Raw genomic sequence first — 15588 nt, 5'->3', positions numbered from 1 at the left:
GCTGTGACCCCCGAGTCCCAAGGGTGTCACTAAGGGACCAACTAACTTTGATGCGGGTTCACTGAGCATCTCCAGAGCCAAGCGGGCTCTGCCAAGTCAAAGGCAACGCACAGCAAACAGTTAACTCTGTAAGTCACAAACCATGTGGTGAGGATTCCAAGTGAAAAAGGGTGTTTTACAGATGGAAAGATGGGTGTGGAGGTAGAGCGTGCAGCGGGGACAGAGCGAGCAGATAAGGGCGGCAAGCTGGGAAAGGACCGGCGCCTCCATGTTCCAGGCTCAGGCTGGGGGGCAGGACAAGGTGACACCACACGGTAGGCGTGGCCAGAGGAACCAAACACGGTGAGGAGGGTTTGGAGGTCAGGAGGTCCAAGTGCATTCTTTAATTCACTCACTCACTCATTCATTTATTCATTCCAAAACACAAGGCACCTCCTGCACCCCCTCCTGTGAGGCCTGGCCCCCTCAAAGGGTGCACCAACCAGTAAGGATAGAGACACGTGAGTGGACAGGCTCTGGCCACCAAGGGAGCCATGAGGGTGCAGAGGAGGGGCCCCCAGTCAGCCAGTGGAGCAGGGGATGCCGCCTGAGCTGAGTCGGGGAAGGTGAGGCAGTCAAGCAGAACTGGTCAGAGGAGGGAGGCCTGGTGCAGGAGGAGGGTGACCACTGTGGACTCCCAGCCTGCGTGATGACAAAGAAAGGCGGGAACGGGGGAGGTGGGGAGCAGGGCGGCAGAGGCAAGAGGCCATGGCTCAGGGGACTGGGCGAGGACCCGGCCCGGACCTGGGCAGGGAGCCAGGGTCACCGGACAGAGGAGAGTCTTAAAAAATTAAGTATTTCTTGAGTTAAAAATATTACAAAAAGAATACATTTATGGTGACAAATAATACAAGTGCCTGAGGAAAGAAGGTAGATGACAACAAACCCTTAAACCTGAAATCCCCTGAGGTACAACACAGCAGTTTGGGATAAACAGGAAAGAATCCTTTTTAAAGGATAAATAACAGAACCTGATAACAGGCTTGGTAAGACTGACACAGGAGAGGGGAGGATGCTTCACAGCCTCTAAGGATCCTCTGGGAGGATGGAGGCTGGGGGACTATGGTGCTGCAGCGGGCACAGCACGGGGGTCCGAGGGGCCTCCAGGCCCAGCCAAGCAGGGGACCTGGACTCATCCTCAGAGCCTTCCTTTCACTGCTTTTGTTTTTCAACCTTCAGTGACCTCACTGGGCACAAACACTGGCCCAAGGCTAAATCACACCGTCCCTGCCGTCAGGACCTCCACCAGATGGACCTCAGCCCACAGTGGTGAGTGGGATTCAACCGCAGGGTGGAGCAGCTCCAGAATCCGTGCTCTCTCCATATCAGGATGCCTCCTCACACAGACAACATAATAGCAAGTGAGAAGGAATACACAGTGTGAGAAATTAACTTCGCCTGGAAGGGAAACCAGGCCTTGAAGACAGGGCGGGAGTGGCCTTCCAGGCAGAAGGGACAGGGAGGACTTCCAGATAAAGGCTTGGGGCCTCGCTCTCGCCTTCTGTACACCAACGTGCCAGCTCAGCTGTCTCAGTGGATAATCCAACCCACTGGCCTTGAACCTAACATGACGACAGTGCGAAGCCAACACCCAGCCAGGTCCTGGACCACTGCCGATGAGGATGAACATCACGGTGTCTGTACCTCACCATCATCATCTTGTGCAAGGCTGGGGTTCTTCCCTTAGGACCCTAGGCCCCTTCGGATGTCCACCCGTTGCAAACGGGCATCCAGAGAGGGGGCCTGTGGGCAGTCCTGACTCTGTTCATGGGAGCAGGGGTGGAAAGTGAGCCTGTCCTGGAGAAACTGGCACCTTCTCTGGTGGCCAAGGGGTCGGGGCTGGCCCGAGATGCCTGCCACCCCAGCAGAGGTGCAAAGGGAAGAGAGGCTGGGATGCGTCTGCTCTTTTCACACAGACACTGGAGGTCGCTGTTGCCTAGAGGAGTCGTCACTGCCACGAGGGGCGGTACCAGGTGCCGTGTGGAAACTGCCGCTTGTCCCTCACACCCCTAAGCTCCTCTCCCCACCGAGCACCTCAGGCCTCCCTCTCGGTGGAACAGCCAGGTCCTGAGTTTCTCTTCGCTCAGAAGCTTGTGTGATGCAATTTCTTTCCTCCGAACCTTCCCAAGACTGCGATACCCCTTGGAAAGGATGTGACCAAAAGTGAACGAGGCATACAGGGCAGAGCCACACTACTGATTTATGCAAAACCATTACCGCAGTCGCCGCATCATTTTCCCTTCCCTTCTTGGCAATCATGTATCCCATTAGCCTGTTTGATTACTGCTGCTCATGAAGGGGTACCTTCGCTGAACCAGCTTCAGTGGCTTCTGGATCTGTCTTCCGAGAGGAGCCAGTTAAATTGGAATGTAGTCGTGTGTATGAATCCGACGCAGCCTGAGTCACATCCGTGTGTCCTTTTTTGTAGCTGCTGTTTCTTATCCCTTTGCCTTTCCTCTCTGGGAGCCGTAATTCTTGACGTGTCTGAGATAGTCTGGGGTGAACCCTGGAAAGGACGTACACAAACGTGCTGGCTCCTTCTTGGCGAACAGGCAAATTCCTCGGCTAGCCACTGTTTGCTGCCTTTCATTAGAGGGATTCCCTGAGCACTTCGTTCAATGTGTCTTCAAGGTTTTTAAAAGCAGAGAAGCCTCTGCTAATTTTCCCAAGTTGGGCTAAGAGTCCAGCGTGAACTGTAGCAGAAATCAGGAAAATTTAATAAATGTTGATCAATGACTATACCTTGCCTTTCTGGTTTCTCCTGAGTAATTTTCACAGATTGCTTTCATGCCAACCAATACAAATAGGATTTGAGCCAAGCTTTCAACTTACATCTACATCTTTATAAAATAGATACCTACCTCTCAATGATATCTGCCCAGAAGTCAGACACAGAGACGTGGCTTCTGAATTATACACCCTGAAGACCTCCTCTCTCCTTTCGCAACGTGTGGCGTGGCAGCGTCACACACACACTCAGCAAACATTAACTGAGCCTGATGACAATGACAATTACATCTTCTTACACTCATCTCAGGAACAAGTTATGAGTCCATCTTTAGATTGTAGAGATGTTTTATTTTTGTTCCTTTAAAAATGAAGACTAAGTGTTTCTAACAAAACACTGCAATTTAAAACCAAAGTTTCACGTACGTACATCTGTACAGCCCAAAACATGGTTTTCAGTTAAGGAACCCATTTCATAGGGAGACACTTCCAGTTTGTGAGCAACAACTTTTCAGCATTGCTTAGGGGTGACAGGATAACCCCACAGTTTTGCACAAGTATTTATGCCTACTAGGGATGGGAGTAAGCTTCTTGGTGACACTGCTTATATACGGTTAACAGTTTTTTTAACTTTCCAATGTCACTTTCCCATCTTCACATAGGCCAGGGCACTCACAAATAACTGGAACTCCACTGCTTGGAAGTTTCCAAAACATATCACAGGGACTTCCCTGGTGGTCCAATGGTTAAGACTCCGTGCTTCCACTACAGGGAGCACAGGTTCAGTCCCTGGCTGGGGAACTAAGATCATAAGATCCCACATGCCATACGGCCGAAGGAAAAAAAAAGAAAGAAAACACATCCCCCCAGGCAGTCCCAGAACTCCCGACCACTGACTTTTATGAGTGCACACTCAAGAGCTCCAGGGAGCGATTCACTCTCTTGTCTTAATTAATTTGGCCCTAGAGTGGTAGAGGTATCTTTTTATTTTTGAAAAACTAAAGCAAAAAAGGAGAAATATTCTAGTTCCCAGGTAGAGCCGGGAGACACGGCCTTACCAGGGCTCCTGCTCTCCCCGCAAGGCCGCGCGGGCGGCCCCACTGCCCTGGGCAGCTTTTCACTTCATCCAGGTGACGTGTCTGCTTTGTCTCGAAGGCTTCCAGCTGCAGGGAGACTGCAGGCCTGACTCACCGCTGGCTCTGCAGCAGGACATGGCTGGACATCATCCTCACCAGCTGGCGTCTCTGTCCATCCTGCTGCCCGGCAGCCCCCAGGCCTCACCTGCTCAGGTGCTGTGTGCACCTCCTCCCAGGCTGGCTGGTTGGTGCAGAATTACTGCTGCTCCACTACAACAGGCATAAGGCTTGTGGAGTGTCTGGAACAAAGACGTGCTCCCTGTTGTGTCACTTTCCCTCTCTTTTTCCAATAAAATCTTTCCTAATAGACATTTAAGTATAAAGATGCCTATAAAATATGCCTTTTTATAATTGTGCTATAAATTAAATATTTTTCTGCTTTTTTTCTGTCTCACTGGGAAGGAACCTTTAAGATCTAGTTCACTCTCCTTATTTTAAAGACAAGTGTCCTGAGAGCCAGGGAGGTGAAGTGACTTGCTGGGGGTCACACAGCTGGTTGGGCATGAGGCTGGCACCAGTGCCAAGGTCTCCTGGTCCACACTGGACAAGGCCCCTCCCTTCCTTCCATCCACTTCTCTCTCCTCCTCAGCTCATTCCCTACCTCCCCACCCTGTGCATTATGGCTGTGTCTCAGACGACATCCTCTGGAGGATACTGCCGGGGAGGGAATCCTTGGGGACTCAGACAGGGAGTGACCAGACCTGGGGGGGTGGGGCCTGGGAAATAACTGTCACGGGGCCAGGAAGGAGCGCTTTTTTTTTTTAAGCAGAGTCTGTTTCCTTCTTTTTGTTTTTTCTTCACTAGAGGTACATGTTGCTATGGGAACAAGGATGGCACAGGGAGCCCAGAGCCACTCACCGGCCTGACAGTGCCTGTAAATAAATTCTGCCTCACTCCAGGCTCGGCGCTGAGTGGTCCTGGAGGGCAGCTCAAGCAGCCACTTACAGACTCTCCATCCTGCTCGTGCCAGCGGTGCAGACCCTCCAGCGGCAAGCTCCCTGGAGCTCATGGAGGGATCTGCACTCCCCGCCCTCCCAAGCCCGCCACGGCACAGCCTCATCCCTGTCTGCCCGTCAGGATGACCTGATCCACTTTTCAGATGCCAAAACCCCTCCTCAGGACCACCCCCGTCAGCCGCCACTGCTCCGCTCACTCCATCACTCGGCCTCCACCAGCGCTGCTCCTCGCAGCATCCCCCCACCCCCACTCCAGGTGAAGGCGTCTTCTCGTGGGTTGACTTCTGTCAGGCGCTGAAGCTGCAACGCCCCCCAGGGAAGGGACCTACCTGGGTTTCTCTCCTGGTTCCAGCCCGGCTGGTGCACGAAGCCTGCCCGCAGGGACCGTCTGCTCCCCAGCGCCTGACTTGACGACCTGGCCCGGGCAGAGCTGGGCTCATTTCTGAAGCTTTACCATTTGTTATGCCTTTTGGGGAGACAGAGCAGCCTGGATGTTAAGTGCCAACTGCCTGGATTCAAACCCTGGCTCTGCCACTCACCAGGCATGACTGTGTGCGAGTCACTGAACATCGCTCAGCTTTGGTTTCCTCGTCAATTTATCCCTTTTGCTTAAACCAGAACATTTTTTATTGTGAAAACCGTGCACTAAAAGGTGCATGAAATACAAATGTACAGCTTGCTGAATAACTGTATAGTCAACGCCAGCCGTGTAAACCACACGCAGGTCAGGAACCAGAAGAATCGCTGGCGCCCTGTGGTCCCTTCCCGATCTAAGCCTCCCTGCTGGAGACCCACAGTCTGGCTTTAATAATAATCATTTCTTTTCTGTGTACACATCCTCAGATGTTACAGCTTAGTTTTGCCTGTTTTTGACGTTTGTATGAACATAATCCTACTACACGGATTCTTCTGTACTGGCTTCTGTCCTTCAACATGCTGTCATGTTCATCCCCGTGGATCGCGGGGAGGAGAAGTTGTTTCACTAAATCTTTCCCTTTATTTGGCTGCCTGATGGGGAGAGGGAGAGATGGACGGACAGACAGAACGATTCATCTGCTCACTCAGGCAGCAGGTACTCTCTGCTCACATGCGCCAGGTCCAGGCTAAGGCTAGGATACAAGACAAATACCACGTAGCCTGTCTCCGCAGCTACGTAAATTCAATACGTAAATGGAGACCTGAGAGCTGCCGACAGACTGTCGACCCCATCCTCGCTCTCTATTACTGACTAGGCAAGAGCTTTCCCGCGGGTGTTTCCATAGTGCAGAAAGTTAGCTTTTCCTACAAGTCCTTTCTGACCCCCGGGGCTGCTTGTGCCCCTGAGGTCTTGCCTCCTAAAAAAATCACTCCAGAACCTGCTCTCCAACCCAGGTTTCATCAAAGCCATAAGAAGAAACAGGCGTAACTTGTATTTCTTTTAATAGACTGACGGATTGTCATAGGTCCACAGACAGACCTCATTTGGACCCAGCCTGACCTCCTTAAGGACAAAGCAGTGTGCCTTTGCGGCTTTGCTGTGGTAACTAGTGAAATGGAAATGAAGGGTGTGTGAGAGGAGCTGCATCAGAACTAGCACGGCCGCTGCACGGCACGAGTGGAAACTTCAGATCCACCAGGACCTGAAGGTGGTCCTATTGACAAGGCCACGTCCAACGTCCTTCAGACAGGAGAGCCTTAGAAAGGGAAGCAATGCCTCCTCTCGAGTAGCTCGGAGTCAAGTAGCAGTTGAGGCAGGTGGGCTGGAATGACCTCGCGGTTGCACTGGTGACTGAGACCAAGAGAAAGTGATGGAGGAAACAGCCAAGGAGACCTTTTTGGCTACAGGCACTGGGAAGATTCAGAGGAATGAAAACAACTGAAGGAGAGCAGGACGGAGGGGGAACTCGCTGAAAGACAAACTGACACGTGCCTGCCATCTAGTGCTAAGCGTGAGAGGAAGACAGAGGAAAGAAGCCTGCGAAAGGGCGCAGAGGGAGGATGGTATCCAAGGGCAGAGCAGAGAAACGTGAGAAGCACTCCGCAGGGAGGATTACAGAGCAGAGAGGAGGAGCAGGATGACAAACTCGCTGGCAGGCAATGAAAGGAGAATGTTCTAAGAAGTTAAGATAAATGACAAGGAAATGCTGAGTACACAAGGCGCAGGAGGTCACTGAAGCAAGTGGTGGAGTCTTGGGGAGGTAAACATTAGGGGAATTTATTGACAGAAGTCGTAAACGTAGCTAAAAAATTAAATGAATTCATCGCTGTGGTGCTCACAAAGGAAAATGAGAGACAGATGCCAGGAGCAGACACGCACTTCCCAGAGGACAGGGATGAAATGCTGAGGAAACCAGAAGCATGCCCAAACAGGTGATCAAGAAATCTGAACGTCCGCAGCCCTCCTCGGCTGCGTCACCTGAGAGCTGGCCCTGATCCGGGGTGGGGATCAGCGTGCAGCACAGATGCCGAGCCTGACGCGGGAAGGCCTGGCCGGCTACGGCAAGACAGACAGGTGCCCACGTCGGGCAAGAATTCCCCATCAGTTTTAGCTCTGGACACCTCTGCTATCCTGGTAGCAGCTGGGATGTCTGGAGGTGGGGGCAGTTCCTGAGCCGCCGGCAGCTCTGGCCACATACACAGGCCACTTTCCACCTGCTGCCCGAACAGCCGCCCATCTCTGCTGAACGCTCTCAACTCTCAGGAGCTCCAAGCTGCGCTTCCCCACCGTGCCCTGCGCGGACCCCCCTCTCCGGGCGGGGCAGTGCCTGCAGAAACCAGTCTTACCTGGGAGACGTGGCACATTTCTCTTTCTACTATCCACAAAGACCATCTAACCTTCCCATGCTAGAAACCAATTCCATCTATGCTTCTTGAAATTCGCACACAGTCTTTGGGCTGGTAACATTTGGCATCTAAAGGGAAAGAGGTCCTGGCTCTGACTAAACCAAGGCCACTGATGTCACTCAGCAAACAAGCAGGGCCAGACTGAGGAACCCCTGCCTCCGCTCCACTCTGAGGAAGAGGCTCCCTGACCGCTGTCTTCTCATGACTCGGTTCTGGCTCCATGGGACTCAGGACCAGGGCTGTCCTGGACCCCCGCCTGCCTTCCCCGGCTGTCGGCGCCATCACAGTTCCCAGGCCTGGCCTCCCCAGGAGTCCTGCCCGACCGACCCCAGTCACCCTCCTTCCCTCACACCTCTGACCTTTGCCCCACATCCTTGCCCTTCTCCAAGAACGGGGATATGACGCCCAGAAGCCAGTGTGCTGCAGTAAAGAACGTTCTCTTTGAGGGCTCACTACATCCTTGGTGCTCTGTGAAATTCAACGCTTGTGCCTTCTTGTTTGTTCTGAGAATGACAGTTTATGGATCTTGTCTTATGATCCTGGTCACTGTTTATTTTACGATTTGAGATGTTCCCAGGTTGGCAACACTACACGGAGGCTTTTTTTCTTGAGCGATAACCCACTCAATAAGGCAGCTGAGCAAGTTGCTCTTCAGCCAGATATGACGGGTCACCCATTAATTAGTGACCTAAGTCAACCCATGCAAACTGGCTGGTCCAGTCTCCAAACTGGCAGGTCCAAAGTAGCTGGGGCTCCCTGCACAGATATTTTTGTAAACTCATCAGGGAGAGGGGATCTTGCACTCCAGCTTTAGAGTTCTGTAAGGGGAAGTTATTTTTCATCTGGTCTCTGAGGTGATAGGCTTGGGGCTGAGGGCTGGGAAAAGACTCTGACCAGACTTGCTCCAGTGCTTCTCAGCCTTCTCTGACTTAAGAATTCCTTCTGTTGTAAATGATAATTACAGAGTCCCATTTAGGAATTAAAGAAAAAAATCTGTCTTTTTTTTAATGCATTATATAAGAAACAAGTGACTGCAAATAAAAATATTTAATTTTAGCTTCATATACTATTATGTAAAGATAAATTCAAATTGTTTTCCAATTTAGTAAGTAATACATACATAATTAATTTAAGTGGTAAGAAAAATCGAGATTTATTGGCAAAATTTAACAACTATGATGTTTGGTTTGGGGCTCAAATATATATTAAAATGCAGATTCAAATTTACTTTTGTTCCATCATCAAAGAAAAGAAAAAAAGTGTTTTTATGACCTGATGTTTAGAATTCTTTAATTTTATGCTTTAAAAAAATCAGTTGCTTTACTTTTGTAATTTTCAGGTTTGTTTTGAAATGAAGAGGTAAGAAAAAGTTTCAGGCTTCTGTTTATAAGCTCTTCTCTGCAAGAAACACATTGTGGGCATGTATCATTTTTATTCTAAATAAATGAAAAGGCAAAATGAATATAAATTATCACAATATTTGCACTTCTTAAAATACTTTTTGAAGTACCAGAAGCACTTGATGTGCCCTGGAGAGTTCTGAGTTGACAAACATCATGCATGAATCCAGGGCCAGCTGCGTGATGTGTGGGGCTCAGAGCAAAATGAAAATGCAGAGCATCTTGTTCAAAAAGGCAGGAAAAAGCTTCTCCTTTGCCCCCACAGTGTCTCTCCTGACGTGTCCTGGGGTTTTCATCTGCTTTTTGATGCTGCGCTCGCTCGGGATCAGGCTTGGGGGAGAGCCTTAGGTCAGGGCAGGCGCTCACGGCACCCTGGGCCCTATCCTGGGACTCGCACGTGAGACTCACACTAGATCCTGACTCTCCCCACAAGCGTGCGAGGCCCCCACTGGGAGTGGCGGGTGGCAGTGGCCACAGGACAGGCTGAGGAGGGGGAGGCTGGGCAAGTCCATGCTCCAGGGGTCAGGGGGTGGGTGGCTGAGAACCTGTCCCAGGAAGGTGAAGAGGGGCAGGGCTGGCCTGCAGGTCAGCCGAGGCTCGGAGCCCTGGTGGGCGCTCCACTGTCCCACGGGGGCTTCCCTTATAAAAGAAAATTCAAAGGTAAAATTGCCAAGACTATCAAGAGGGTGCTAGAGAGCATTAAACCCTAAGCTCTGAGCCCCCTTCTGGATACGGAGCCCCACGCCACGGCCCTGGTCACACACCCAGGAAGCCGGTCCTGTACAGATCTGAGAAAGTTCACGTTAAGATGAAACTGCAGGATGGTTACTACTTTTATGCCTTGCGTTTACTACCTCGAGTTTCAACCTCACTGTTCCTTATGACTGCGGTCTTTAGCCAGCGGTCAGGTCTTCAGGGGTGCACGCTAAGCACATCTGGCTGTAAAAGCACCAGCTTGATGAGCACCTGCCGGACTCCAACCCACCAGCACCGGCGCTTGCTCTACGCCCACCTGAGAAACAGAAAGGCTAAGTAATAATTAACTTACGGATTGATTATTTTGCGCTCAAAATGGAAACAGATGTCCTTCTCACCTGAAACGGTGTGAGTGGACCCTGAGGTGCCTCTGTGAGCCCAGCGGGGATCCACGCTGCCGAGGGGGGCAGTCCCGGCGTGCCTGGCGTGGCCCTGGGCTGCGCTCGCGGTCCTGGTGCAAGCACGCAAAGCGCCCTCCCCTCACGCTCTCGACCCACTGCGGGCCCTGTCCTCTCCTCTCTGATCTCGAGGAACCCAGTGCACTTCTCCAGAGAAAAACAGCATGTTTGAGGCCCAGGAACCTCACCTGCCTGCTGCCCTGACCGCAGGAGCCCAAAGTGGGGAGAATAACCTGCCCATTCTTCCCTCGTGAGATCCAAAGGTGACGGAACATCCACAAACAGTGCAGCCCAACGGAATGGCTGCTGCCCCGGGATCCAGGCCTGGGCCTAGGTGAGGAACAGGCCAGGGAGGAAGAGGCTCACCCAAGAACGCTTATGTGCAGGCTGGCACAGGACCGGGGGGCCGGACAGAAGAAACCAGCAACTGTGCGCCTCAGCTGCCCCGCGGGGCTGGGGCTCCTTGCACACCATGCTCAGAGGGCCCAGGGACCACTGAGACAGCTGACGTTTGGGAGGGCGGAGGACTCTGAGGACAGGGCGTTTGACCTCTCCAGCTCTCTGCAGAGTGGCTGGTAGGCGGAAGCAAAGCCGCAGGAGCAGGCTTCCATTCGCTGGTGAAGAGCTACCCAGAAATGGTAACGATGTCCCCACTGTGCAAGAGCAGGACTTTCTCCTGTCCCAAGCTGAACAACAGGACAGTAGCGGGTAGAACAAACAGCTCCACTTAACTCAGGATGTGGCATTTACCTGTACACCAGGAAATATCACCGTGTCTTTCAGGAAAGGGGACCCTTACCTCATTTGCTGTGTTGTGTGTTCCAACGATTCGAATGAAGGAGGCCGGCCGTCTTTCAAAAGTTACTGATTGCCAGGACCTGTGAGGAGAAGCACAAGCATTGCCTGGTTAGACCACCCAGTTGACCCTGCTGACAGCACGGGGCCAGCAGAGCCCAGTACGTGGACGGGGAGGGCCTCCTGCGCTATAGGGGGGTGGGGACAGGGCTCCACCCACTGTGGGGAGACGGGCAGGAGCACACGGTGTTCCCTACAATCTCATCAAAGAAGGTGCCCTGCCCTTCTGCGAAGGTGACGGGATTCTCATAAAGCTCGACATAAGCGTGAAGGGCAGACTGCGAGCACATAGTGACAAGAGTGTGGCCGAACAGAGGAGTGACCAAGGTTGGTGGAGTTCATGAAGTAACAGGGCCACGATGGGGCCGCCCTCAGAGGGCTGTGGGCTGAATGGATGCGTCCAGGTGGGCGCAGTGACTTTGCTGGGGAGCCCTGGGACGAGGAGCTGAGGCAGGGCAAGGGGAGGACGGGGCTGGGCGGCACTCGCTGCAGTGTGAGTCCCAGGCTCCTGTCTGAACCCCTCACCCTAGCCCCTGCGAGTGGTGGCACCTGGGGAAGAAGAGGCAGTTTCTCCATAGGCCTCCCTCCAGCCCTCCTTTTCCCACTTCCAAATATGCCCCCCAAACAGTTTATTCTCTGGACCAGCCAGTCTCCGGGTGGGCTCAAAAGCAGCCCCACTATTTTAAAAGCCATTCCTCAAGGATCAGCAGGGGCTGGGCCAGTTCATTTAAAGCCCAGCTGCGCGGGCCCCAAGCCGCCCCTGAGAGGAGGCAGTCTGCTCCCGGTTTACCGCCCCATTCATCAGAACACACGGGGAGCTCAGCATCTACAGCTGCAAACGCCAGTAATACTTTCATAAGAAATGTGAGGAGTTCACAGTTGCTGCATCCCTCCTCCGTCCACACAGTGGAAGCGCCAGCTGCTGGGAAGCTGTTTCCTGTAATTGTCTAATTACCAAGTAATGCTACTGAAGAAAACACATGTATTTGCGGTTTGTTTTTCCCCCTTTGCTTTCAGGTGTTCCATCTTCTCTCTCCCTGTGAGCTTCCCACTGAGACTGATTCACTGCTGCCTGGACACCAGGCCCCTTAAGGTCATTAAAAAGTCGTTACCATCCTGTGTGCAAAGTCTGTGCCTCCAGAAGCATGTTTCTGGAACAGCGTAAGAAAAATCACTCTTTGTAAAAAGGCTGTTATTCATACATGAAGGTGATGCCATCCCCACGGCCTGCACTCCTGGCCCATTTTCTCAGTGTTCTGCTCCCAGACCCATGCAGCTCCCTTGGAAAGCCGGTGGGCCTATGAGGAAGGCCCTGTGGGGCTTCAACTCTGGGCCTGGGCTCGCTCCCACAGGCCTCGGGGTCACTTCTGAGCTAAGCAGGGTAACTGAGCACAGATCTGCATCCTTCCTCCAGCAGGTCAGGGGAAGCTGGGGTCCACACTGCGAGGGCATCAGTCCCATCCCTGCTGCTAATGCAAGAGGCTGCACACACCAAAGCTGGTCCACCCTGCTTCTCAGACCACCCCTCCACGAAAGGGAAACAGAACTAGGGCAAGTGACCTCAGCCGGTGACAGCTATTAGGTTCAGCCAGTTTCACAAAAAGGACTGGGGTAGAGAAGGGGGCGGGAGTGGAGCAGACAGCGTGAAGACTTTTCTTCTTAGATTTCTAGTCCTATGCTAATCCAAAAAATCGCCCGGCGCTTCTGGACGTGAAGGTATAACTTGACTCTCGTAAGCTCATGGTACTCGACAACATGCTCAGGGCTCTGAGAGTGCAGACAGGCCCCTAATCATTCCCTCTGTGGAAGACCCCTCCTCCCTCCGCAGTGTGGAGTGGAGGCCAAGGCCCTGAAGGAAGTGAGGGTTCGCCGTGAGTCATCCTGGGCAGAGCCGGGCCTGAACCCCAGTCTCCCTTTCCTCACCATGGCCCCCTCGGCTCCCATCTCCTGCCCCAGCCTCCGCGGCGGGCCTGGGCTGGCACCACCGGCCCCCACCTCTGCTGGGGGAAGCAGGGCTGGCGGGGCAGCAGCCTGAGAAGGAGGGAGCATTTGTGGAGTAATAAGATCAGAAGGCTTCAATTTAATACCAATCCTCCATTACCCTGCATTAATATCTAATCACATTAGAGTTCATTTTCACTAACACAGTCCGAGAGTTGAACAGATGATTTCATTTTCAGCAAACTGGATAACAACCCCAAGACCAAAATACGAGTAGGAAGGGAAGCTGGTGAGGATGAGATAATGAGCATCTCTCCCTCCAAAATATCAGATTCCACTTCCCCTGAACTTTTTCAAAACAACTTTCAGTGCTGCCCAGTGGGGAAAGGATAAGGTGGCATCAGGACATTGTCACATCGGAGCCGCATTTGTAATCAGGGTGCAACCTTGAGGAGGGTTCACGCTTCACGGGGCCAGGACCCATCACCACCACTTAGTCTACACAAAAGCTTGACTGCCATTTTTATTGAGCTTACGGAGAGCTGTATAAATATTCCTACTCGCCCAGGACTCGGAATCTCTTTAGTAGGCAACACTCCCAGGAAGACAACAGAACAACAGGGGTGTAGCACCACTCAGTTCAGAGCCAAGACTGGGTGCCAGGAGGCCGTGTCTGAACAGGAACAATGGGTGTCAAAAAGTACGTGCGGGTCTTTGCTCTGAGCACCTACCCCAAACAGGAAAACCCACACGGGACTGAAGTCCCAGCTCCAGCACTTGCCATCTCTCCAGCTGACAGATCACGCCCGCTTCCTGAGCTGTAGTTTCTTCATTTGTCCAATGCTGACAGAAATAATACCACTCCCTTGGTTACAAAAATGCATCTAGAATGAGGTCCTGATTATGTTAAACTGTAAATACCTATACACACACGCATTCAAAGAGGGATGTCTACAAGAATGTTTGCCAAAATGTTTGGATGGAAGAATTTCAAGAGACATTAATTGTACTTTTGTACTTTTCTGTATTGTTTGAGTTTGGTAGAATGTATATGAAAGCATTAGAAAAAGTACCTATCTTGCCTATCACCCAAGGCTTTAACACAGATCGTGTGACGTGAAGCAAGTGAAAATGCCAGCACCGTATTATTACGTAGAATATTTCCAGTTGAGAGGATCACTGGGGGACAGTCAAGACAGCAGGTTTTATTCATGGCCTTTCATGAACTAGAGGTAGGATGGCAAAGTGGTTGACAGCATGGGCTCTGGAGCCAGGCTCCTGGGTTTGAATTTTTACCAGCTCTGTGACCTTAGGCAAGCTGCTTAACCTTTCTGGGCTTTAGTCTCCTCTCTGTAAAATGAGGATAATAAAAATACCTATCTAAATTTTTTGGGGTGTGAAGATTAAATACATTAACAAATGTAAACCACCTAGAACAGTGCTGGCATACACTAGGCTCTAAGAAAAATAGCTGATATTGTTATTGCTACTGTAATTACCAGCCAGCCATGTGAACCTGGACGAGACCCACTGTTTCCCTGGGCCCCATCTGTGAGTCACTGAGTTTGATAGCGTATGATTTAGTGACTGCTGCAGAGGTTCCCACCACCCTCCCATCAGCACCCATTTCCTGGAGGCAGACAAGGTAGCTGGGCTTTGAAGGAATTAAACACGCATTTGTTGAATACGTTCTTGAGGTTGGTACCTGCTGGGTGTTATGGGAAACATGCAAGATGTAGTGCTTGCCCTAAAGAAGCTTAGGATCTCTCTGGGGACATAAGCTATCCTTCCATGAACTAGTCAGAGAACAATGCAAACAGTACTGTGGTCCCAACTCATAGTCTGGTAGTGTTCCCAAACTTCCTTGGTAATTGGCTATTTGAAGCTTGGAAGCAATTTTTTCAGAGAAATAAAGCTATACATTTTGATTGAGTTACCCGGCCCACCCAAAAAACTCAATTTAACCCATAATGAGGCTGAAATACTATGTATATGAAGTTTAAAAATGGAAGGAAAAAATGTTGTTGTTGCCATAGTAGTAATTAAACAAGCCAGAAAAACAAGTGATTTAAAACAATCTAAAGCTACTGCTTGAGGAATGAGGATTAAATACTGTAATGCATATAAAATCCTAGGGCTGCAGCTGAAATATGGTAGGTGGTCTGTTTATAAGGAGAGTGAAAAAGTGGGCCAAGAACTGTCCTTCTGAAAGCCTCTTCGGCCTGCAGACCACCATGTGGTTTACAGAGTGCTTCACAATCGCTGTGAACATGCTACTCGTGAAAACATACATGCCTGTAAAATTTTTTTTTACTATTCTGGGAGGAGATATGCTGAATTCATGATAGTGGTTGTCTCTCAGGAGAGGGTGAGGACTGGGGTTTGCTGATGGGGAACAAAGGATACTTCAACACCAACTGGAATGTTTTATTTCTTTGATTAAAATAAAAAGACAAAGTGTATGTGAAAAATATTAACTACAGTCAATTCTGGGGATGAGTATGTGAGTGAATGTTGTCATACTTTTCATTCTTTTCTGCATTTTAAACACTCCTTA

General features: G+C 51.0%; 1 protein-coding gene across 3 annotated transcripts in view; it reads right to left on the bottom strand.

The window, feature by feature from the left end:
• Positions 1–15588, bottom strand: part of BTBD9 (BTB domain containing 9) — a 419689-nt gene that overhangs the window by 13656 nt on the left and 390445 nt on the right. For 2 of the 3 annotated variants that reach the window (XR_010946847.1, XM_067753105.1), the window contains exon 10: positions 11035–11113. Coding sequence is in view for 2 of the 3 variants with exons in the window: in XM_067753105.1 (XP_067609206.1) it covers positions 11035–11113 (79 nt within the window). In the remaining variant the exon portion in view is untranslated. Of the gene's footprint in view, positions 1–8836; positions 10094–11034; positions 11114–15588 lie in introns of those variants that run through there. The other variant, XM_067753106.1, reaches the window with a different exon arrangement.

The sequence above is a fragment of the Pseudorca crassidens genome, chromosome 10 (genome assembly GCF_039906515.1).
Source record: "Pseudorca crassidens isolate mPseCra1 chromosome 10, mPseCra1.hap1, whole genome shotgun sequence".
Taxonomy (NCBI): domain Eukaryota; kingdom Metazoa; phylum Chordata; class Mammalia; order Artiodactyla; family Delphinidae; genus Pseudorca; species Pseudorca crassidens.
The sequence above is the reverse complement of the archived record's forward strand: the minus strand, read 5'-3'. Positions and strand labels throughout refer to the sequence as shown.